The 25,325-nt window shown below is 48.8% G+C and overlaps 1 protein-coding gene across 2 annotated transcripts in view; it reads right to left on the reverse strand.

The window, feature by feature from the left end:
• Nucleotides 1-24,956, reverse strand: part of tio (tiptop) — a 49,107-nt gene extending 24,151 nt beyond the window's left edge. The window contains exons 1-2 of one of the 2 annotated variants that reach the window (XM_066740781.1): nucleotides 24,827-24,945; nucleotides 10,511-10,663 (exon numbers count right to left, since the gene is read on the reverse strand). In XM_066740781.1, coding sequence (XP_066596878.1) covers nucleotides 10,511-10,604 — 94 coding nt within the window. In that variant the 5' untranslated portion in view covers nucleotides 10,605-10,663; nucleotides 24,827-24,945. Of the gene's footprint in view, nucleotides 1-10,510; nucleotides 10,664-24,826 lie in introns of both variants that reach the window. The other variant, XM_066740782.1, reaches the window with a different exon arrangement.
• Between the last annotated feature and the right edge of the window lie 369 nt (nucleotides 24,957-25,325).

Consider the following 25,325-nt stretch of genomic DNA (forward strand, 5'->3'; position numbering starts at 1 on the left):
TCGCTTACGTCGACGGCTTAGCGTATATTCCCATAACGCGAATAAAAACGTCGCTCGGCGCACCGAAAACGGCAGTCGGCCCTCGTTCGTAAATCGAGACTTTTCTGACGCGCCGAGGGATAAAGAGAGAAGGAAAAGCCAGTTAAAATTTTTCGGCACGATTCAACCGCCGACAGAGTTATGTCCTTTATCGTGGAACGCTCGAACAAAAATTTCCAGCGAGGAACGAACGCGAATTCGCATTACCATTGCTAATTTTCGGTGTTAATTATCCGAGTCGTCTTCTTCGTTTCCCAAATCCACACACTTGCGATGGTACATCTTCGGGACGACGAAGAAGAAAACGAAGCGTCGAAGTTAGATCATTTTTTTATCGCAAAATTGCGAACGCTGACGCGGGTTGGAACGCGAAGAAGCATAAAAGCCTGGAAAGAGTGAGAGAGAGAGAGAGAGAGAGTTATAGCTAGTTAGTCTGGGATCGTGGCACCTTTGTTTGCCATCCCCACCTTTGGCGTTGATCGCACCCCTCCAGGACCACTGAGCGTGTGTACCAGTACACACAGGACGATACACAGAGGCACACCCACACGGGCGACCGGGAGAGAGTCTCGTTACACGAGGCACACGCATACTACAGTGGAGCAGCCGCAGTAGCCGTAGCATTATATCGTGAGCACAGAAGTAATTTATAGTTGCAATAATTTATTGGGTACCATGGGGTTTATACTTGCCTGACGCGTAGCCATCCGTCACCGTCAGTGACGTCACCTCCCTCCACATAATGACTACCTACGTTCCACTCCCCTCCCCCCTCCGCCCCCTCTACATGCCACACAACCACCTTCGCTAAAGCCCCCCCCCCCCACCTCCAACGAATGCACCCTCCTGTGTAACCGACTCCCACCAATGGTGCGGCAGCCCACTCTACTAGACCATTCGTCTAGTTTGTACTTCCAGACTCGAGACACGCGACGTGACGCTACGCGACGCGACGCGATGCATCTGCCACAATCGCGCCATTACATTCCTCTATTTACCCTGAGAGAGGCAGGGATCGTTTAAACTGCCATATCCCTTGCTCTCCGAATATACAACCACTATTGTACTCCCCCCTCATTTCCTATATGAATGGATCAATCGATTAACGTACAGTTTAGTAACGAAATATCGTTGATCGAAATTTTAAGGAGGCAGCGAAAATTTTACGCACAGGATTTACGCTCGATGAGTCGCGTCGAGGATCGAGGAAGAAAAATTGACGATGCAGGGGGGGGGGGGTGGGAAAGAAAAGGTCGAGGTGGAAAGAGGAGGAGGAGGAGGAGGAGGGTCAATGGGCTAGCGACGACGGTGCTAGAGGAGGTGGTGGTCGGTCGGTGGTGGTATAGCAGAGCGGCGATAACGATTTTTCACGGGACAAAATCGAGGAGCTCGTACATTCTCCGTACGGTGGAGCTCGTTGAGCTGACGGACAGCGTCGAGCAAGACGGGATGACGTCTGGCCGCGATACGTCAAGCCCCCCTCCCCACACACCACACACACACACACACCACTTCCTTCGATCTCGCTCTCTCAACCACCACTGGAAACACACACACACGAACACACTGCTCCGCGTCAACGAGATAGCTCGCTTTTATACCTGTGTACGTGTATAACTGTATACACCGTGGCCGATGCTTCAGTGCGCGCACACACACACACACACACACACAATCGCGCTATTTAATAGCAAAGCTTACGTACATACTCGCGCACACGTAGAATGGTCGAAAGTTGTGAGGAACTGGTGGGAAATGGTGCACTGTATAGGTGTAACACAGCGTATATAGAGTCGAGAGTGAAAAGTATCGGTGAGGGACACATTGGTGAGCGGGGGTGGTGGTATATATATGTAGGAAGGGTGGTAGGATGGTGGTATTGGTGGCATAGCAGTCACCAGAGGCGCCTTCTGATGGCTGGCAGAGATGACGAGTCGGTCCAGAACTAGATATGCTCGTCACGTCCCGGGCTCGCCTCCTGAGAGGCAGGCGGGAGCCCTGGGGGTGGACGAGGCCGGGAGGGGGGATGCCATTGCAGCCGTTGGAAGTCGAGAATGCGAGTGGAAGTGACGTTGACGGGCGTTTGTCACTGTCCTCGGCAAATAATATCCAACCCCCTGCTCCCCCTCGCCTCCTCTGCTTCCACTCTCCTCCTCTTCATACTCAACCACCCCCCACCCACCCCACTCCTATAAGTACAAACTTTCAATGTGTGCCTATATTTGTACGAGTCCGCTACAGATCCTTACGTGTACGCTGAAACTGACAGCCCCACACCGCACACCCATAGCGTGGCAGTGCGAGGAACCTCCACAGTCGCTCGACTCGATCATCCATTTTGGTCACTTCGGGAACGGCGCGAGTCGCCCGAACTCTTCCACGCGTCTTCGGACTCGAATCGGCCACTCGCGATTCTCGGGACGATTAAATTTTCGCTACCTCAAAATTCGTGGAGCGGTGCAGACTCGCTCGATCGAAAAACTGGGAGGAAGGGGGGGGGGATCGCGAAAAGTTGGAGGGAACCTATAACGATCAATGCGAATTAACGTTGATGCGAGCAAGGGGAGATATAAGAAGAAGAAGAAGAAGAAGAAGAAGACGGGTCGTTAGCCGTACACTTTCTCGTTGAACGCACAGTGGCTGGGGATCCCCCCGCTCGGTGCTCTCTTTACACCTCGACCGTCCCACCCGTCCACCCTCGCCGAGACGTACCTAACGCGATACGATGGACTGGGAGGGAGAGGGGGGGGGGAGGTCGGCAATTTATCGGTATCCATTGGCAGCTCCTTAATTAAATTCTGGAACGCGAACGCCACGAGGGAAATGGATTGTGCATCGTTTCTTGCGAGCAAGAGAGAGAGAAAGAAGGGGGAGGGGGGGGAGAAAAAAGGACCTTGTTTCGTCGATAATGCGACAAGAGATATAAAATGTGGCTGTACGAGTGGATGGTCTTAACGGATCCCGAGTCACTGCTGCATCTCGAATTAATGAAGTTTTAGGAGAATTAAGAAATATCCAAGGCCCGGAGAAGCTACATGGACACCGAGACGATGAAAGAGTCGCAGAATGGAGAATCAGCAGGACGTACACGTGCAATGCACTGGGATATACGTGGAACTTGTACGAATACGAGGGAGGATAATAGTTGGTCAAACTTATTTAAGAGAGAGAGAGAGAGAGAAAGGGGTAGGGTTTTGGAGAGGGAGAGACCCTGGAGGATTTTCCGTAAGGTAGGGATAGCATTGGACGATAGCGACGAGAGTAGGAAGCTCCACTAGGGGATGGAGAACGTGCGAGAGAGAGAGAGAGAGAGAGAGAGAGGGTGCAACGAGGAACGAAAAGGGTGGAGGGTCTTGGCGACAGACGTCAATCGATTGTCAACCGGGTCAAGCCAACCTAACCTAAACTTTCCAATCCCCCCCGCTTCCAACTCCGTCTGTCCTCTATCGCGACCGAAGCTCTCTGTCCTCCCCTCCGTGCCAGCGTCTTCCAGAAAATTGGCCGAGAACATCGAAGAGCAGCGGACGCGAGAGGACTCTTCGGATCCTCGATCGACTCCGGCCAATTCGCAAAACTCCCATAATTGTCTAATACCGATGAATTTCGAGTGGCCGCGGGTCGTTAAATTTGGCCTCCTTATTATTAGGCAATTGGCATTAATTGGTCGTAAAAGCGAATTACTGCGCGAGCGAGGAGGCAGATGCTCGGAGAGGGCGCCCGGCAGAATAGGATCGATTAAAAATTGTTGTGAGAAAAGTGTAGATGGTAGGGTTGGGTTGGTAGTGGTGGAGGGGGGGGGGGAGAGGGGGAGGCGACGGCGAGGTGCATCACGCAGTCGTCTCGCGTAATAAACTCGTTGGCTCATTTCGACGACGAGGCAAATTAGGGCTATTCGTAATTACGGATGATCAAGCGGAAATTTCCAGCTTAATTCAACGTTATATTCCCCTTGAGCGGCCCGAGAGATCTCTCGGCACCATTGATCGACTGGTCCACTCACAATTTGTTGGCTTACCGTAATAACGATCTTGCCACGGCTTGCTTCGAAGAATTTCGTCCGGGACCCATAAACTCGAAGCTGTCATTAAGGGACCAGCTCATCGCCAGTCGCGCTTTATTGGTTCTCTTCCTGCGCACGGTCCCATTTCGCCGGACGATCCTCTCTCGCGCCGACCGACGAAATTCGGGCTTTTCGAGCAAAAACCGAGACGCGCCGCGCGCTCCCCCCCCCCCCCCCCTTCTCCGTCCCATTAACCCGCACCGGGCCCAAAAAATAATTCATCGGAGGGACGACGACGCGCGGAACTTTTCGAACACCCGTCGCAGCGAGGTTCCTGCCAAAGTCGGAGGAACATCTTTTTAGCGGCGGGGCTACGAGTCGGAGGTTGTTTCGATCGATGTAAAACACGGTTGGGTCGTGGAGGTACACGCGATGCTTTTTAGAGGGAGGGGAGGGGTGGGGGATGTCAAGAGGGGACTTAATCGAGCGTCGAAAACCACGGTATGTGTGTTCAATTTGCCTCGATTAACGTCTCTTCGGTTCGAGCGAGGGTTGCTTCTCCCCCTCCCCCCTCCTACCCTCTCTTTCCACAGTCTCGAAGCGCACGGAGCTCGCGAGGGGAAGGAAGAGAGGCTTCTCTCTCTCTCTCTCTCTCTCTCTCTCTCTCTCTCTCTCTCTCTCTCTCTCCTCCTCTCTCTCTCTCTCTCTCTCTCTCTTTAAGAATCAAAGGAATGAAACCATTCTCGGACCTTCAAAGAAGAGCATCGTCTAGGTCCTCCCTGATCGCTCAAAAACTTGTCCATTTTTTCCTATAAATAAATACATATATATACATATAGCCAAGAATATGAAAAAGGATGAGATAACGACGAAAGAAGGAGCTGCAGCGCGAGATTCGTTCGATCACACACTCTTAATGGAATCCTCCGGTTAAAGGCTCCGAAGAGCGTTATGGAGCAAGGCCAGTGTTGTTGAAAATGGCAAGGGAGGAAAGAGAGTGGACGGAGTGGCGGCTGGGGTGGGAGTGAGTTTGGTTGGGTCAGGTTAGGGTATAAGGTAAGGTAGGGGAGTGGTAGAAAAAGCGGTTTAAAGGGGTGGGGGCAGGAGGCGGATGGGGGAGGGAAGGTAACGTAATGAGACTCGGACGAGCGGGCTGACGAGCCGTCTAGCGAAGTGACAGCTTGACACGAGCATCCTCTTCCTCCTCCCCCACTCCTCCGCCCCTCCGCGCATCGAGCAGGCAACGTCGGCGGCGGTGCTAGAGAGCCCCACCACCCCTTTCCCCAGTGGCACCTCGAGCCCAGTCCGGCCCGACGACCCCAGACGTCCACCTCCTGTCGCCTGGACTCGCTGGCTCTCTCCACGAGCCCAACATGTACGATACACCTATACCCCCCCCCCCCTCCCCTCCCCATTCATTCCAGCGTCCCTCTTTCTCTCGGCCAGCGAAGAGCGAGCAGGGGCTTGCGGGGGCGACACCGCCTGCCTGCCTTTCCCAACTCAACCCCTCTCTCCCCCCTCCTCGCACCGTCGATATCAAGACTGCCGTCCGACAGATCAATGCCGAGAACGGCGACGACGCTTGGGCGTCCACCGACGTCTCCTACGACGGACCGCTGGACATCCAAGGACCCTACACAGCCCGGAACTACGATTGCAGCCTTTGAGCAATCGCCATTGTCCGCGCCTCCCACCCCGGAAAATTGCTTCTCTCGTACCACCACTCGCCTCTGACCATAACTCCCTTCGTCGACCACCCTCGTCACCCCGGTGCGCTCGCGTCCGGAGAACGTGCGATTCTTCGGACATTTTTTCTCCCTGTCCGCAGGACCAAGACTCCTCCTCGTTCGCCATCGTATACGCGTTCTTACGCGTGGCCGATACGAGTGGTGCGGACTTTATGCAAATATCGTTCGGAAATACTGCAGATTTCTATCTCTCTCTCTCTCTCTTTCTCGATATACATAGAACGTGTGCCGAGAATGGTGGCTGCGAGTCTCGCGGGACGAGCGGGGAGGGTGAGATTAGAAGGGGGTGGTGGCCGAGGCAGATTGACAGGGGGCAATATCTGCTCCCGAGTCTACGTTGCTGCAAATAAGGTCCCTCTCGTCAGACTCCGCGTCGACAACGAGCCAACTGACGGGCCCAGAGGTGTGCGTGTGTGTGTATACGTGTGTGTGTGTGTGTGTTTATATATATAGATATAGGTATACACGGAGGAAGGACGAAGGTTGGAAGGAAAAGCGTGGACTTCATTGCATATTCAGCGACCTCGAGCGAGGGATTTTGTCTCGAAAGCCCGACATTCGGCACGTTCGAGTGTCGAGCGCTGTGCGAATGCGTCGGGATGTCCAAGGACCATCCGGGACTCCTTCGTAGGTTTCTCTCTCTCTCTCTCTTGCTCTCCTTCGGCTTTATTGCTTTCTCGCGGAGATTCGAGAAATCTCGCCTCGCAGACCGACACGGAAGGGGGGGGGGGGTTGACTGACGGATCCGAATCGAAATGTAAACAAGCCAAGAATGGCGTGGCTTACCCAGGAATCCCGACACTTATTAGAACGGGCCTTTCCGGAGACTTGGACACGTTGCGCTCGATTTTCTCCTCTCGCTGCTCCTCCAAGAATTTTTCCAGGAGATTCGAGCAAAGAGCCCCGCACCGCGTCCCAATTGGGCACACGTCGGCTGTTTTGCGGCTTTATCCGTTTCGTAGTTCGTTAGCGACGGGTTTCGGGGGAAAAACTTGAAGCCGCGAGTTGCGGGGTCAGTCTCGCTATATATATATATAGATAGAGAGAGTGAGGGTCTGGAAGAGTAGTGGGAGAGGAATGGACGGGACGCGCGTGACAGTGGAGTAAAAGGATGAGTATAAGAGTGGGAGGAGGGGGGGGGGGCTATTATATGGAAGAGGCCGTGATTACGAAGGGTGATAGCGTGTACAGTGGGTTATTCGAGCCAGCGTCGAGACGCCAGTCGTCGGAATACGGTGTCCCGGAAGCAGCGAGTATATAACTATATAGCGTGGGGCCATCCCTTCTTCTGGATTGTGAGGACAGGAACGACAGGGAGAACGACAACGGCTCGCATTCCTAGCGTTTCCCGGGATGTCCAGTACGTCGGTGAGGATAGTGGACCGTGATAAAACTAACCTGGAAGCCTTTCCACCTTCTAACTCATTCAGTCCCAGTCCACTCCCTTCCTCTTCCTTACTCTTCCGCTTTAATAAATGTCCTCTTTATCTCTCTCTCTCTCTCTCTCTCTCTCAGGTTTGCGCATCCCTCCCCCCTCGCATTCCACGTGCACCGACGAGACCCTTCCCACCCTTTGGCACATTCAGAGACGAGCCATGTACAGCTGCAACGATTAATTTCAGAGTCTCCTATCGCGAAATTATGGACGAGCTGAGTTTAGCATCGGGTCCGATGGGTTATCCCTTTTTTTGCCTTTGCCCTTTCTTCGGGAGGAATGGTCGTACGTGTATAGATGTGTGTGTGTGTGTGTGCGTTTTCCTTTTTACGCCATCTCCGTGGCCGGAGGACGCGAGAGAATAGGCAGGGCCGCGGCCAGTTGACGAGCACCTGTCTCGATTAGATAAAGGCGAACAAAACGCGACTAACTTCGGAGTGCGCGCGGCTGACAAGCCAATAGCGCGGCGCGATTCTCGCTTCTCAATGGACGCGTCAGGAACGTCAGAATCACTCCTCTGCCAGTCACCCGTTTAAAGGACAACACACTCGTCGTGACTGCACGTAGGAATTCAATAAGCGTTACTTGCAACGAGAACGAAGTTGATGCTGCGCCGTTCGTCCGTCCGTCCGTACGTACTCGATAATGCATCTCTCCGGTAAACGCGCGCGTATGAAATAAACCATCTTCGATGAACGAGAGTCGAGTCGAGTCGAAGCGTGGCAAAAAGACGAATAATACCTCTGTACGTACAACAAAGGAGAGAGAGAGAGAGAGAGAGAGAGAGAGAGAGAGAGAGATAGAGAGCGAATTCGATAGCGAAGATTGTGAGCTCCTAGGAAAATGCGTCCTTCGCGTCAAGGCTTTCCCGTTAAATGACGTTTTCCCTGGGAACGAGTGACGAGGGAGGGGAAATGGGGTGGAAGATTAAAGGCAAATCGTAGAAACGACAGAGAAGCGTAAAACGTGTAGGGGAGGGGGTGGCGTTTGATGAAGGGGTTAAACGGGTAGATCGGAGAAGGGTGCATCGGTGTACGTACGTGGTGGACCCCGTCCACTCGACGCGACGTTTCTCGGCAGCCTGGAGGAAGCCGAAGGCTCGTACGAGAATCGAAAGGTTCGCCATGCCATCGTTCGCCCGTCCGTCCGTCCGTCCGTCAGGATATGGTACGTGAAGGGTGGACGTGAGCTAGCAGTAACGAAGGAGAGAAAGCTTGTGGCCTGACTCTCTCTCTCTCTCTATATATATATATATATATATATATATATATACGTGTGTACAGATTGGACGTAGAGAGAGAGAGAGAGAGAGAGAGAGAGAGAGAGGCGCTCCATGAAAGAGGGAAGAAGGGAGGCAGCGGGGGTGGCCGAGGATCGAGGGAAAGGGAGTGGAAGGCGAGAGGGTGGGAGGGGGTGGCTGTTTCATCTGTCACCTGCAGACGCCGCCTTCCTTTCCGTCATCGTCCCTCTCACCCGGTCGGCATCCACCCACCCACCCCCCGCCCCTCCTCAGCGACCCCCTTTAATAATAACAACAATAGAGCCGAGCCAGCGGCGGTCGGTCGACGTCGTGGTTTGGGGGTTGGGGTGGCTAGCGGGATCTGGGGAACCTGCTGGCTCTCTCCAGAGAAGGGAGGGGGGTCGGGACGGGTCGCAAGACGGCCGTGTCACGTCCTCTTCCAGCCTCGACCTCCTCACACCCGACCAACCACCCACACCCTCCTGCCGCTTCGCCCCTTCGGCCTCCTCGACAGGTCCACCCAACGTGTCAACCTCAACCAGGGCCGGAATATCCGCCGCTCCTTCCTTCGCGCGCCCATACACTCCTCGCATTTTACACCAATCCTAAGTAATATTCTTCATTGAAAAAAAAAATATATATATATATATGTATATGTGTGTGTGTGTGTGTGTGTATGATATAACGTCAACCAACTTCTCTTCTACCGCTCTATATCCGCCATAAACTCGCCTCTTATTCCTACGATTCCTCGAGTAAACACCGAGCCGCTTCTTCATTATCCACGTCAAGCATACTATTATAATTAAATTTCCTCTAATTAAACTCTCCTTTTGATTTCTCGAAAAACTTTTTTCACCCCGGATCTTTGTCGTGGACGAAACTTTCGCGAAAGTTTGCCTCTCTCGTCGCTTTTTACGGATTTTTAGAAAACGAAATAATATGAAGATTATTCAGGTGGAGCAAGAGGAGGGGGAAGTGGAGGAAAGCAGCGCGAGGAATCTTGATAAGTGCAAATGAGGATTTTTCAAGAATGCCGGGAGATATCCGCCGGCCCTGGGCACGAGCAAGCCCACCCCGCGCGACATCCGTCCTACCACCACCCCCGAACAGCCCCGAACACCCCCGAGCCTCGCGACCCTTATTACACGTCGCGGCTCAACTTCATCAGTGGGGATGTCGCAGCACTCTCACGACCACCAGCATTAACCCACACAGTGGCGCGTGCCAGTCACGTGCAAGCACCACTCACACGCGGGCGTCACCACCACCACCACTGGGCGACCCATGCTAATGTCCAGGAATGCCTCTGGTCCGCGTAGATGCATTCACGCTATTTCGCGACGATGGCCTCCCAGCATCCCCCTCCCCTCCACTCGAGCCACGTAATACTCGGCAAAAATAATACCCAACCCGCTCTCCTTCGGCCAGCATTTTCACCCTTCTCCAGTATTTTTCTTGTAATGTCTTCCCCCTTAATGCACTCGTACCATGGCATTACAGGAATCTTATTTGACGTGCGCATAAATTCCCCGGGACTTTGCGAGGGATCTACGAGAAATTGTAAATAAATAAGGCGAGCTCATCGTGCGCTTCCTACGTGGAATACGTACACGCGTGTAACGTACTTTTCCACCCCACACACACACACACATATATTTATTACATAACCCCCGCCGGATATTGCTTCATCCCTCGTCCCTCCAACGTCGCGTCCAAATTTATTCAAGGCCGTTCGGACCGACCAGTGACAAAGTGGATGATTGCTATAGTCTTCGCGAACTTCCCCCCCCCCCCCCCCTCCATTTTCTTGCATTCCCCACGTAAGGATTTCCTACGGAGCGACGCTGCGCTGATTTGGAACGTGACGTCCGAACGGGCGTCCGAGCCATTAATCGTTCGTAATTTCATTAGATTTAATTAACCGAGTGACGCGGCCGATGCCGAACGAACCATCGAGCGTCCGTAGCCAGCGAAATGTTTGCATTTTAAAACGCACACTCGCTTCCTCTTTCACACACACACACACACACACACTTTTCCATTACCTAATAATAGACGAGCAGGCGGTATACGCGTCACTGTATCAATTAAGCCTCGATAATTAGTCGTCGCAACTCGATACATTCCACCGTGTTTCATACTTTACTCACAAATTCCTCCTCGTTTGATCTCAGTGTTGGATAATTCAGTGTGCTTACCTGAAACAGTAAAGAAGAATCGTTAGACAGACTCGTTATTGACGCAAAGAGAGAGAGAGAGATTTAAATATTCTCGTGGGTCGTTCGAAAATCAATGGACGTCGCGTGCGTTTAGGAATAAATTAAAGTAAAAACACTGGCTAAAAATTGATAAATAAAAGGGGGGGGGGGGGGGGAGGATCGAGGAGGATTGGTGTACGAACGGTGTGCCAGTGGTGCATCACGTTTTGGTTTTTCCCCAGTGTTCTCATTAGAGATGGTAATTCGATGGCAATTATAACAACTGATAATTCAACGTGACTGGCTATAAAGGCTGATTGATCGAACGGGACAGATATAGAAGAATAATAAAATTCCGCTGTATGATTTTGCCGGACAAGCGCGGAGGGTTCGATACAAAATCGAAATAATAACTCGATAAACGCGTAGACGCGTGCGCGTAATGACAGCTTCTCGCACAGTGCTTCCGGTTTTTTTTTTGTCGTCCTCTCTCCCCTTTTTTTCCGTCGACCAAAAGGTAATCCAATCGCGAACGATGATTGAATTAATAATCGAATGACGCGCTTGGCCGAGGGTCGCGCGTGTTCGTTCTCCTATATATACCTATATATATAGATAGACAGAGAGAGAGAGAGAGAGAGAGAGAGAGAAAGAGAGTCACCATGAGAAAGTCGAGCGATGCCACGGCGACTCTCTCACCTAGCTCGCGCAAAACTCGAATTTGCGTCAAAAAAGTTGTCGAGGCTCGACAGCTGCCTGCCCCATTCCCGATAAACCTCTGTACACTCTGTTTGCTATTTAACTATATATATATATATATATATATATATAGTGTACAGAATTCTCGACGAAATAAAAAATTCGCAATTTCGTTAATCTCTGCGTGGAATATTTTTGCGGGTCTCCCCCTCGCGGGAACAAGAAGAAGGCTGCGGCTTCTGGTGGCTACCAGGTTGAGCAGAGTGGCGTTCCGTGGGTTCAACGGGGCGGAAACGGGAGTAGGGGACGCTTTGTCTGGTCGCGATGGCCTTGAATGGAGTTTCGTCCTCGGAAATTTGATCGACACCGGTCAGACGAGTGGCGGGATGGTGGTGGAGGCGGAGGCGGAGGCGCGGATCTGGCCAAGGGGAAGACGACGACGACGCGAGTCGCGGCAGCGGAGGTGCACGGTCGGTATAACTCGGAAAGTGTCAGAACGATAATCCGACGCTGGCGATGTGATGGACGGAACGGACAGTCCACTTCTCTTCCCCCCTACCTCCCTGCAGCTGCCTGCCACCCCCGGATGGACGGACGGACGCGCGTCTTCCTCCTCGCTCGCCAATCCCACGTCTATCTTATTCTCTTCTTCTTCTTCTTCTTCTTCTTCCATCCAACGACTCACCTTAAATCTTTCACCGGACAACGTCTAACGTTACACGAGACAGCTGCAATTAATACCTCTTCCTCTCTCTCTCTCTCTCTCTCTCTAGAACGCGGCAAAGTATTATATTATTATCCTAGAGCGATAACAAATATTTCCCGAACCTTCCTTCTCGCTTCAGGGATGAACCTATATACATGTGCAAATAAATGTCCAAGGACACGTCGCGCAGGGAAGGATTAATTATAAATGAAAATTAAGTCCCTCTCGGGTCGGACAGCTAATTGGACGAGCACGAGCTATTCGAATAGGTATATATATATATATATATATAGCAGCTGGTTGAAACCGGAAGTGGAGAGCGAGTACTCGAATCGATCGGGCCCGTACGGTTATATAGCTGCTCTTTCCGGCTCCGATCGGGAGCACCGATATTTTCGCTCGATCATTTTGATCAAACTGCGTTTATACATCAGCTGATTGTATTTCTCTCCTGGAATATTACGTTTCGTCTTGTACCGTATATTTTCGACGCGATTTCGAGAACGCCAGAGGGATAATCCGATGCCGGTGAAATGATGGACAGGTCTGACAGCTTACGTCGACCTCTTCCGCCACTGCGTCTTCCTCGCCCGAATCTACCGCGCGCCATCTCCTAGAAACTCACCTATATAGAAATAACTCGCGATATAATGTACCACACACACACACATACACTGTTCCTGCAGTGACAACCATCGTCAAACCGCGCGTCGCAATCTCGCTCAAAACCCCTAATTACTCCCGTCAGATCTCTCGATCTACGCGGAAAATAAAGCGACAAAAAATCTCAAAGTCTCCGAATTTTCCTAAACAGGTATGTATAGGTGTCGCGAACATTCCTGGAACGTTCCATCCTCGTGGCACCGACCTACGTCGCACTGCCTAATTTATTCCACGGAGCGATCAATCGTTCGTGCGCTCGTTCGTCGAGCTTCCACTATATATTTTCGTGTACGGCGTTGAGTACCGAAAAGCAATAATAATTCCGGGGGGGGGGGGGGGGGGTTTACCACTAGTTTTGCGCCTGTGTGTATACACATATATATATATAGGGTTTGTAGGGGGTGGTTCTGCACCGGTGCTTTTCCCGAAAGCATCTTCGGCGTGTGGAAAAAAAACTGGCGTTGGTTGGAGGGGGGGGGGGGGGTAGATTCGAGCAGAGAGAGAGAGGGAGATAAGGAGGGGAGGGGGAGGAGGGTAGAACAATAAACGTTACGGGTCGCGCGTTGCGGCAGCAGCGACGGCGATAAATCACGGTAGCCGCGTGCTTAAATCAATGTCTAAATTCTCTTTTAAGTCACACGCTGCTCGTTTTATAAAAGAGTGTTATTGATCGTCGCTCCTTTGTAACTCATGCATACGCGCTGCCCTCGCGTATATATGCGCCACTGTGTACTTTCTCCGCTCTTATCTTTCCTTTATCACCGCATCTGCTTTACTATTATTCTTAGCTCATTCGTTATCGTCCTCCCGCTGTGATTTACATTCCTAAGCGATGAACAATGAGCATCGAAGCAGGTTAATGGCTGGACGCCATTTTACAGCTTAAAACTTCCCTTCCGCCGAGAGCACCACCCCCACCCCCGCCCTACCCCTGCAAGAATCCTCCGGCTCACCTTATTAAGCGTTAAATCAGCCATTTATTCCTCGATATGCAAAACTACGGGTGCAAACTCGTCCACGCTTTCGAAGGATTCGTATACGAAATTATTTAAATCTACCCCCCCCCCCCTCTTGAATATAATCACTGTTGTACATATATATATATATATATATATATATATATATAGTTTTCCAACCGATAAATCCCACCTGTTTTAACCGTGGAATTTAGAAGGGTCTAACGTTCGATGTGTCCACTTTCGACGACTCTCTATCGCTTTCCTCTATGATGCTACTTGTATTCATACGCGTGTGTGTGTGTACATATAGATATATGGAGGCGAGTTAACCGGCCGGCTCCTACATTGTTGCCAGGAACGAGCCAACCTACTGTAACTCGAGCAACGAGACAAACACGAAAACTCCACCGAACACTCGTGAATATTTAACCGGAGCCCGGGCCAGCGCGGTCTAATGCGAAAAAGCTGCGAACAGCGGAAACCGAATTGCGACGGTGAAATTAAATTGGTCGTTTGGAAAAAGCGAAGAAATTCCGTGAAAAATAAATGAACGGAATCTAGGGTTTGTTAGGTTCAAACAGCTTCCTAATAATGAAACGCTTTTCCTCGACCAGCGGCGGGCGTACCTTTAATCAAGGCACAAGGATTGGGGGGGGGGGGGGGGGAGGCCACTTTAATAGAGTTTTCACGATAAATTGAATAATTGTTGGCTCCCGTTGGAGGGACGCAAAGTGGCGGCTCTGGAGAACGCTCCGAGTTATTTGCGAGGGTTTTGTAATCTTCGCGAGGATCGAAACGTGGCATTTCGGTCAGTCGGACGTAGGTTGCGCGATGGCTCGGGTGCAAAGACCCCTGAAAAGTCTCACCTGGAGTCGCACGCGTCGCGATAAGATCCGACCGAGCGGAGGGGGGGGGGGGGAGGGTGCCGCTTCTTCGGAGGAATTAAAAAATGAGGCTCGCTCGGCAGGTGGAGAAGGACCACATTATTCGAGGGACTCTTATCACACGAGGTCTCGTGTGCATAAATCCAGCCAGGAATCCCAAATCGCGATCAGGACCAATGGACTAGCCCGGCCCGAGAGCCATTGTTGCCTCGCTCGCTAATTTTTCATACCGTTGGATTTGGAACGAGAGAGATGCTTTTAAATTTTAAACAAATAACTTACATATATATATAATTTAGTTATTTTTGTTTTCTCGGTCTGGAGGAATCGTTTCGTCGGTACGTGCTCGATCGATTCTTTTTTGGCTGTAATTAGCGTTGGGGAAGGAGGTAGGGGGGGGGGGGATGTATGGCAACGCACGGTATAAGGAGAAAGGGAGAAGGGGGTGAGATGTGGGTTCGGTACGGATCGTTTGCCGCTTCGTTTTGTCAGTGTCAAGCGCACGACGACGGTGCACAATCATAAACAGTCAAAGGAACTGCGCGCGCGGCCAAGGGAAATGGAGTCGCTGCCACTCAAAGGACCATGCGGCTACGGACGGACAGACGGATTGACAAGGCTACCAAGAGAAGGGACCGGCACCGGGACAGGGACGAAGAATACTGCAGGCAGAATCGACAGATTTCATTATATATATATATATATATATACAGAGAGAGAGAGAGAGAGAAAAGAGGGGGGGGGGGGTGGGGAGAATAAGAGAAAAGGAACTGAACGAACGTCCAGATCCAGGAGACGCGTCTAATTAAATCTTTTTTTACCCCCATCTAAACTATAACCACATTATTGTACATTATTTACCCTGCCCCCTATTCTTAAATGGAATATATAATAGCGTACACCTGCATCGATACCATCAGCCCCTCGAGTCGATTAATGTAAAATGTGTTACATTAACATACAAACAGTTTTTCGCAAATATATCTCATCTATATATATAGGGAGGACAATTAATCGGACGATTTCTCGGCAATTGAAATTGACGAACTCGCGATGCGATAGAAGAGCTACACAGTGGTTCTCAGTCGGCGTATCAAGCGTGATTTATGACACCTCGACGAACGATTTTCTTTCGGACGCGCACCGCTCGAGAGATAAAGAGAGAGAGAGAGTTGGCAGCGTCGAATAGACGCCGGTTTATTAATAAAGTTTCGCTCGCGCGAGCCCGCTAATGTAATGAAGAGACTCTGGCAATTAAATTTGCGAATTCGGTGGGAGAGATCGAGGCACGTCGCAGGCGAGTCGAGTTTGACCTTGCCAATGCGAGTGGCGTCCATTGGTCGCTGCTTCTCGAGTGCCAGCGACTCATTCGCACACCTATCCCGCGCGTCCGATGCTCTCTCGACGCGTTCCGCGCTCTGCGAGTGACGGGGACCAGACGAGAGAGAAGATGAAGAGGAACCTGAAGAGGGAGTCGCGAGCCGAAGAATCGTCTTGACAAACATCCTACTCTCTTCCCTCTTTCAAATTCGACACCCTGTACGAGAATACTATTATTATATATTATCACAATTCCCATTGTTATTAACATTCCCCTAATAAATCGATACTAATCGCGTTTATCATTATTGCTCCATCGTTCTCCGAGATTTCGCAGCGCGCTAATGATCGGCTCGATCAGGGGTCGCGCTGATTTTAATAAACAATCGTCGCGTCTATTTTTAGCCGCGTCGCCTGCTGCAACGATGATTGAGGGAATGACGCAACGAAGCCGAGCAATTTAGCATTTTTCTTGAGCAATAAAATGCTCTCGTTTCACGGTCGCGACTCCGACGACGCGCGGCGTTGCCGTTTCTGTCCGGGTGCCCGTCCCGGCACTCCCGAGCAACCAATCGGAACCCTTCCACCTCGAATTAACGCTCGCGTCGAGCTACCAAGACTTTTCCCCGTCACTCGCACCTTTGTCACCTTTCCCCATCAAATTTTCCATGATCCGTAATCTCGACGATCGTCAACTTTTTTTTTGTACTGGGTTTTTCTCCTCGTGTACCGAATGTGTCATCGATGATGGTATTCTCGTGCGGTTGGTCTTTCTATATACATATATATATATATATAGCGCTCTTTTCGCATGGCACGGTGGCAAACGCCACGTGAAATTTGTCATGTATCAAAAGGCGAACTTGAAGTTCCGTGTGGTCAGAGACGGTGTGGTTCTTCGCGAATAAACTCGAGAGGACGCAACGGTCTATTTGCCGAATAATATTATACACTTGGCTCTGCGAGGTACGGTTTATCGAAAAATGGGCAATAACGCGTGTTTTTGCTTTGGTAAGAGGGGGACGAGGAGGGGGGGAGGGGTAAGGCGAGACGAATTTTTCTTGTTCAGCGAGACGCTCCTGCCTGATTTCCGGTTCTTGTGCGCAACCTTGTCAGTCACAGTGTGGTTTCCACGCTGAGTGGTAGCGCTTCACTTTACTCCAGCAACTATTTTACGCACCCACTTATATATATATATAAATTCCAGTACCTAACTCGGTCCTAAAAATCTAATTAACGAACGATCAGTCGTGGTTGCTCTTTGGTTCATTTCGAACGTCGAACGTTCGTCTTTGATTTTAATTCTTAATTCTACACACGATTCCTTTTTGTAATTCTAATCCTGAAACAAAGGTTCGAGTTGCGAAGATTCAATGGTAATTATTAGGTTGGTTCGCTCTGCTTCATGGTCCGGTTTAGGTTAGGTGTATTCTGTATAGACGTATACGAGCGAAGAAGAAGCGAGGCCGTACGGTTGCTGACGTCCTTAAACCGTTGATCGACGTTGCATACGTATAAGTTATTTAGTATAATATGTCAATACGAATGTGAGACGGGAATGCGCTTGCATTCCTCCTACTCTTTATATAATCCCAAGGTCACTCGTAATAATCATTAGCACAACCTTCCAAACGAATGTCGCAAAAAGAAACGCCGAATTTTAATCGAGCATTCCAACGTAGCCGCTTAAATGTCACCCGAAATATCATAATCATAAGTTTTCCAAGTTTATTCCTGCAGAGCCTCGGTTAGATTAATGTTTATTCATTTCAATAAATGCCGCGGTGGAAGATTTGTAGGAATGGCCGTTAATGCGAAATTAAGAATGTTGATTTTCATTCAATGTGGCTTCATCCGGACGCCGAGAGAAAAAATCGAGTGGAGCGAGGAACGAGTGAAAATTCGAGCCGACAAGAAACTAATTAAGGAGCGAGGGATCAAAAGGATAATGGGGGAACGAGGGGTGGGAAGATTTGTAGGGGGGGGGGGGATGGGCTAAGCGAGGGTGGATAGCACTTTGCGTGCATCATTCGAGAGGATCTTAATGCCACTGTAAAACTCTCTAACGACCGATGCTCGATCCTTTTTGGTGGATCGTCGTGAAAACACGCGGAGAGAGGAGAGAGGAGTACGAAACTTGGAAGAGCTGACTGTACTAAGAAAAAAATAAATGAATATATAAAAAGAGCGAAAATGTATAAAATTAGCATAGAGAAAAAATGGGTCGAATCGAGACCGACGATTCGCAAAACACTCTGGATGCTCGTGCGATTATACAGAGGAGCATATCGAACGATAATAATTGGTTTTTCAGAAGGAAACGTTGCAGGGCGAGTATCTGCCTCTGACAGTGCACTATACACACTATATATATATATATATATATAAAACCATAAACGATAAGTGTCAGATTCTGATTCTGCTCAACTACTCGAAAGAGCGAGCATTAATTTTTCAAAGTTTTCTGTCATCGCCAAATGTCCCTGATTATGGACGCTTTCTTTTTTCATTGTTTCTTTTCCAAACTGACAAATCAGCGACACACGAGCGAGAGGAAAAATTTGAGAGGTTCGTCGTATAGGAAATTCAAGACATCGAGGGAGAAACGTTAAAATAATAAATTGATCGATTCTCGGACAGCGTAAAGAGGTACATAATAAATGGAACGAGTTCGTTGGAGATTCGTTTATGGCCAGTGGACAACGAGAGAGAGAGAGAGAGAGAGAGAGAGAGAGCGTTACTTAGCAAAGGAAGGATTTTCCAGTGATGGGGTTGGGACGTAATGGCGGCCAAAGGCGTTAATCGTAAAAGGCAGCGAGTAACGATAACCCCGATCGATCTTATTGTAATGAAAGGTGACGAGGCTACACGGTGGCTAGCAGCCATTTCCATGCTTGGCCAGACGTCGACTTGTTTCCCTCTTAAGCCCGTCTTCCCCCTGGCTTTTCGCGTTTTATGGCGGCCGTAAAGCGACGCATGAATTTTTATTATTATTACCGGCCAGCGCGACGTCCCTCCGGACTAGTATACAGTACACTCCCCCCCCCCTCTCGCGTGTGCGTGAGAGCTGCGTGACACGTTCGTTTAGCCCATAAAAAGCCGAATCTCATTAATCGACCTCGCGCGTCTACCCAAACTGATTTTTCCCGGTAAAAACTCACGCGATCCACTCCTCTCCAAAAATTATCCTCCATCGCGCGCACGTATGTACGCGATCTTGCATTAATCGCTATTGGATCGTGCATATATGCCTCTCTCTGTGATCCGGTCCAAAAGAAAAACATATTTTCCACTTTTTTTCCCGCGTGATTCCTATTAGCAAGAACTAGAAAATACACACACACACAGTGAATTCTCTGTGATAATGGAAAGCAGGTGATTCAGGCAGTGGTAAACAGACGTAAGAGAAGAAAGGTAGACGGAGCGATTTAGCAAGGAAGAAATGAAGAAACGCGAGTAAGCATGGCACCCCCGGGGGGTGACAACCCCCAACCCCCGGTAGTCCTAGTCCCAGCAGCATTTTAATCCAGCCGAAGCAACGTCACTCCGGCAGCCGAATAATCAGCCCGAAATTCGTATTCGTTGCGAGAGGGGGGGGGGGGGAGAAAGCAGCCGAATTGCCGGAAAACGCAACAAAAGAACGACATATTACTCGCTCTCTCTCCTTGGGGCTTGTATTTAGGGACGCGTAAGGGATGAGGAGGAGTTGTTGAAGAGAACAGCTCGCACGGTCTCTCGTACTTGCCATTTTCCTTCCTCCCCCCTCCCCCTGTTGTGCTTTGAATATAACCTATATATATATACCCTACTGCTCACGGGTCAATAACGCAAAAGGCGTTTCACCGAGTTCCCCAAAGAATCCAGGATGAAAGTGGCTTATAATTATGGTGGGAATCCTCGACCCTCCTGCATGGCTGACCCGGCCCACGCGTTGCAATTATATATATATATATATATCAAAGGTATCACTGCCGGTTTTCGCGAGTTAATTAACATCCGAATCGAAGGTGGATTTATTACGAGTCCGCTGACATGGAGGATCAATTGAATGGAAGGTTTGAAACGTCAACGAGATCGTTATCCAACGCTTAGAGATAGATAGATTATATCCCGTGGCGTCATCGGCCGTATTCCCTCTATTCAACAATGACTACGCCCACGCGCGCGCATTCGCGCATAATTAGCAGCGTTTTGCCGCCAATTAAAGAAACTCGCTCTCCTATATGTATATATACATATATATGTATGTATACCTCGGCCAACGCCAGGGAATAAATCACGATCGAGCCAATTCAACCACCAATTCGCGCTGCTAACGCTAATTACCGTGTGAAATAACTAGTAAAATTATATAAATCCAACTTTATCCCAATGAGAGCAGCGACAAGCTTCTCTATCGAATCTCCTCCATTTTTTTTGTACTTTTTATCCTTCGACCGCAATCGTATCATTCGTCATTTCGCAACTATCGAATACTGAAAGCCAGGTAATGTATATATATATATATATATAATAGCAAGCTGCTTTATATCGCTGACCTATAGATATATAGATATATATATATATATATATATATATATATATATATATAGTTTATAGTTGATTGAACCGATTCTCCCAATTGGTTCCCATGCTAATTAACCGGTGTCACTCGTCGAATAAAAAATCTACCGTTTGATTGAAACGCGTTATTTCCATAATCGCCAAAGGTCTCCGCAGCTCTATATATATATACACACACTCGCGCATACAATTACAGAGGAACGGCAGAAGGATCCGCGTGGAAAATGCACGGTGAGCCGTCCGCTGTTTCTCCGATAAGTTGTTGGTGGCACAAATCACGATTTTCCCATCGTGCGTTCCGTGTTCCTATCTGTACACATATACACACGTATAGATATAGGAACGTGCAAATGCGCGCGCGCGAGCGCGAGTTCACTCGAGCGTACCTCGCTGCCCCCGGGCGTTAATACTTTCGAGATATTCGCCTTTTTCCTGCCACGATCAATCGACCGTTGCACAACCTCGCTATATATATAGATATACAGGCTGCCATGCGTGGATCCGACAGAGTGGTTGACAACCACTCTTACGGAATCTCCCTTATTATCCTATATATATATATTATTCTTCGACAAACGGGAACAAAAGCTCGAACAAAGTGTCTTCAAACCCGAACGTGTGTGAGTTATCGGTGGACAAAAGACGTAGAAGGGGGGGGGGGGTATGAGTCGATTACAACGATAAAAGGAAAAGTTGCGAAAAAGAATAGCGCGAGGAAGACAAAGGCGAATTGGAAATATTCGCGAGGGCGGAGATGACCGGACGTCGTGGAGTTTTCACGTGTGGCGTGGCAGTGGAACACAGTTGGAAGGACACCGGAGGGCACGTAAGTCCCTCCGTCGTCGGGGCGAGTCTCGTCGGATTCCAGTATCGACAGATATTTAAATGAATATTCTTCCTCGACCGTTAGGACTCGACTCTTCCCTTTGAAATCAAAGCAGAGGAGCCGCGCGACAGATATATACCTTCTCTTTTTGGGTACATATGCAGAGGAGCCGATATCCTGCGTCCGTTCATATACCCTGTCCTATATATATATATATATATATATATATATATATATATGTGTGTGTGTGTATGCGTCACTAGCTATCAATTCGATCCACGAGACGAGAATCTGAAAAATTGTCCCCCCTACGTTCGAATGGTCAATCGCTCTAGGTAAACACAGAACAGTTAAACTCATCCCTCCTTAATTATACTATATATATATATAGGGTGTCCCACGAACGATAGCCACGTTAATACCATCGTATAGAGGACAAAAATCTAAGTAAGAAAGTTGTAAAAATTTTTTTGCTAGCACCTTTGGTTAAAAAGTTATTTGCAATTAAAGATTATCGATTCTAGTAGTTCCTTTCTTAAAGAGGAAGATTGTTTTGTTTGCATTATAAAGCCAAAATACTAAGATTCTGTGAATTAGAATAATAAGAAAAACACAAAAATAAACATTCACTTGAGCCTATTGAAGTGGTTGAAGGCCGATCGGCAGCTTCAAGTGCGAGCAACAATAAAAACAATCAAAACATAAACACACCATTACAATAGTCTCAAGTGGATGTTTGGCTTTGTATTTTTCTTAGTATTCTAATTCACAGAATCTGAGCATTTTTGGCCTTATGCGACCAAAACAATCTTCCTCTTTAAGGAAGGAACTACTATAATCGATAATCTTTAATTGCAAATAACTTTTGAACCAAAAGTGCTAGCACAGAAGTTATTAGGACTTTTTTACTTAGATTTTTGTCCTCTATCCGATGGTATTGGCATGACCATCGTTCGTGAGACATCCTGATATATATACAGTGCGAACTTTGGCAGAGTAGGCTAAGAATCTCGATGGGAAGAGTACAGAAAATTGATGGCAGAGAGAATGGTAATAAGAGTGGAACGAATTGGGCAGATTTGGCGTAGGAAAATTTAGTCAGGCTGCAATGCTGCAGGGGATTGATGGGTGGAAATTATTTAAAGAGCCGTAAAGCGCACATGGCTGTATCGAGGTGCGCGTTGACTCGGATTTATTTCAGGGGAGAATCCTATGTACCGTCGTCGTGGTCTTCGTCGTCGTTGTGGACACGCTATAGCTCCCCGCGCGCGCACTCCGCCACAATTTGTATTTTTGGCGCGCATGGATCTTGTCGCGTGGCAGCTGCAAACTCGCCGCTACGTACACACACATACATACGTGTATATATGTGAGTACTACGCTCTCTCGCTTTGTGGATCCATTACCAAACTTTTAATTCCTACCAACACACACGCACACACACGCACACACACTCTATCAAGAATCTCGCTAGAAAGAGAAAAATCATCGTGGAGATTTTCCTAGCGTTGGAAAAAAGTGTGGAAACTCGACTCGCGCGATGCTATCGCTCGAGAAACATATTAAAACGCGCAAGCGATATTTTCGCCCGCGCGTATACTCGCCGTTCGGCGTGTCGCGTGAAATATCACGCGTGCATTTACATAATAGGAATTCTATCACCGATTTCTGTCACGTAATTATCGTTTCCACGTCTGACACCTTCATTATTTCACGGTAAAAAGCTGCCTGTAGAATGGTGCACCTATATATATATATATACAGGCTAGAAAGCGATGGATTAATGCAAATGTGCTCCAAACCAGCGAGAAAAATATATCGAAACGGATATGCATCGAGTGAATCGAGTTATGCACACTATATATATATACACGCTCTGGGGTCTTAAATAAATCTCCCAGCAACGGTAAAAAGATTAACACATCCTTCGGCCGCTGGAAAGAAGCTCATCGAAGAGAAGAAGAAGAAATGAGTTTATTTGGCGGGAAGTAATGAGATTCGCAGTGCGCCGTTAAGATTGACGGCTGAGTTTATAAGGAAGTGGCGGAGTTTCTCATTGAAATCGGTGTCGATTGCAGGTTTCACGGCCCCGTTCCAAGTGGATCAAGTCGGGTGTCGGTCGGTTATCGCTTTTACGAGACTCGGCCGCGCACCAAGCAACCTCGACCGGCGTGTGCGATGAGTCACGGCGCGTCACGACGTCGTTACGACGGATTTGCCAGTGACACGAAGAGAGAGAGAGAGAGAGAACCGTACTAGGTACTCGCGCGCTCGCTTTGTTTGTTCGTCTCTTTTGTGAGCAACTCGCGCGCCCGTAACTATACCGCCGATGACTGATGGAAACCGCCAAAGTGGTTTTCAAGATAGGGACCTTAATCTCGTTTCTCTTTTCGAGGGCAACCTTCCGTGCGGAGACCAGCTAGAAATCCCAACAGCGCGATTGCTCGTCCATTTGGATTCTCTTATCCGGTACGTATATATGCTGAAGAGTGTGTATACGACCTTGAAGAAAATGGACAGATTCCTCATTCCCAAATCACTCGTTCTTCCCAACTTTTTCTACGTAAACGACCATCTCTTCGGGGCTGAGGAGCCAAGTGGGTAATGGGTTTGGAATTTTTGTGCAGCGAATCAATCGAACGGACAATTTCACGCGCTGCGAAGGAAAGAATGGGGGTTGCGGAGGAGTCGATTATCCGGACACCTGCGCAAACTTTAAAGTGCACTTTGTCTGTATACAGTGGTGTATGCTGCACACCCTGATAGCTGCAGCCGTTTCACGGCGAGGTATAGACTCGACTGATCGGCGCAGGGGGCCCCTTCGGATCCTGCGTGGTAGTGGCTCCCGCGTCCCGATCCCTCGCAGCAGTCATAAATTACCGATTTACGACGCCAGCCAAGCCCATCTCGGACGACGATAATCGCTTAATGAGTTGCAGTTCGGTAACAATGTCTGCCATTTGACTTTCGTCAAGGAGAACACCAGCGAAACACCATTCGATTTTCTATATATATATATATATATATATATACTCTGGCAAATCGAATACGTTTTTCGAATCGCTCTTTCTCCAATAACACGCCATTTTGTTTTTTATATTAATATTTATGTTTGAAGAACAATCCAGTTGAAATTTTCACGACGCTTACGCGAGTTTAACTGAAAATCCCTCTTTTCTTCTCTTCATCAACGAAAGAGAGAGAGTAACCAAGGTCGTTAGTTAACAGCGCGGTGATTTTTCTCTCTCGCGAGAGTGAAGCGTACACAGTATATATAAAAGAGCTCGTTCGTTTAAGAAAATAGCGGAAGCATCGCGGAGAAAAGGTGTTTCTCTCGAGGATTTACAGATGTAAGATCTTCAAAGTCTTGCATTAATTTTTATATACAGATTCGTCGCGAGAATTCTGCATCACTGGCACGTGCCGATGATGAAGAGTCGGTGGTAGGAATACGAGTGGTGCACAGTGATACAAGTTATAAAAACAAAATGTGTTGAAAAGAAAATCGTGCAGATTGGAAATTTGGCTGAGTTTCATATTTACCGGTTAGATTATCGCCGCGCTGCTGCGGCCACCGGAAGGAAGGCCTGGGCTGCTGCTTGCTGCGCATATCTCCCGTCCGGTGCGGCGGCTGCTGCGGCCCGCTTGCTTTTCAAACAGTCGGAGACCACTACTTACCTGAAAAGATAGAAAAAAATAAGAAAATCTCGTCGAAAAGACAATAAATCTATATCACATTATCTTATAATTATATTCCAGAATCCTATGTGTTGTACAATATCAACAAATATTTCTTCCATCAGTTTTCCTGAGAAAACCAAAATTTGTAAGCGCGGATATTTTTGGAAAAGTCCGTAATAGTGGCGGGAGGATAAGTTTTCCCTTTGGCCTTATTTCAGAGGGCTGAAGCTTTTTGCGTAGGGTGTCGATGTAGGAGCGCAGGACCCCCTTATCCAGGGAGTAGCAGGCATCCTAACCAGTCGTATATCTTTCTAGCGTACGCCCTCGAAAGCGGCCGCCTTTGTTTCAGATATTTATGAGG

This window comes from Prorops nasuta, unplaced genomic scaffold (genome assembly GCF_024137725.1).
Source record: "Prorops nasuta isolate Cenicafe-Biocafe unplaced genomic scaffold, Cenicafe_Pnas_1.2 PNAS00024, whole genome shotgun sequence".
Taxonomy (NCBI): Eukaryota; Metazoa; Arthropoda; class Insecta; order Hymenoptera; family Bethylidae; genus Prorops; species Prorops nasuta.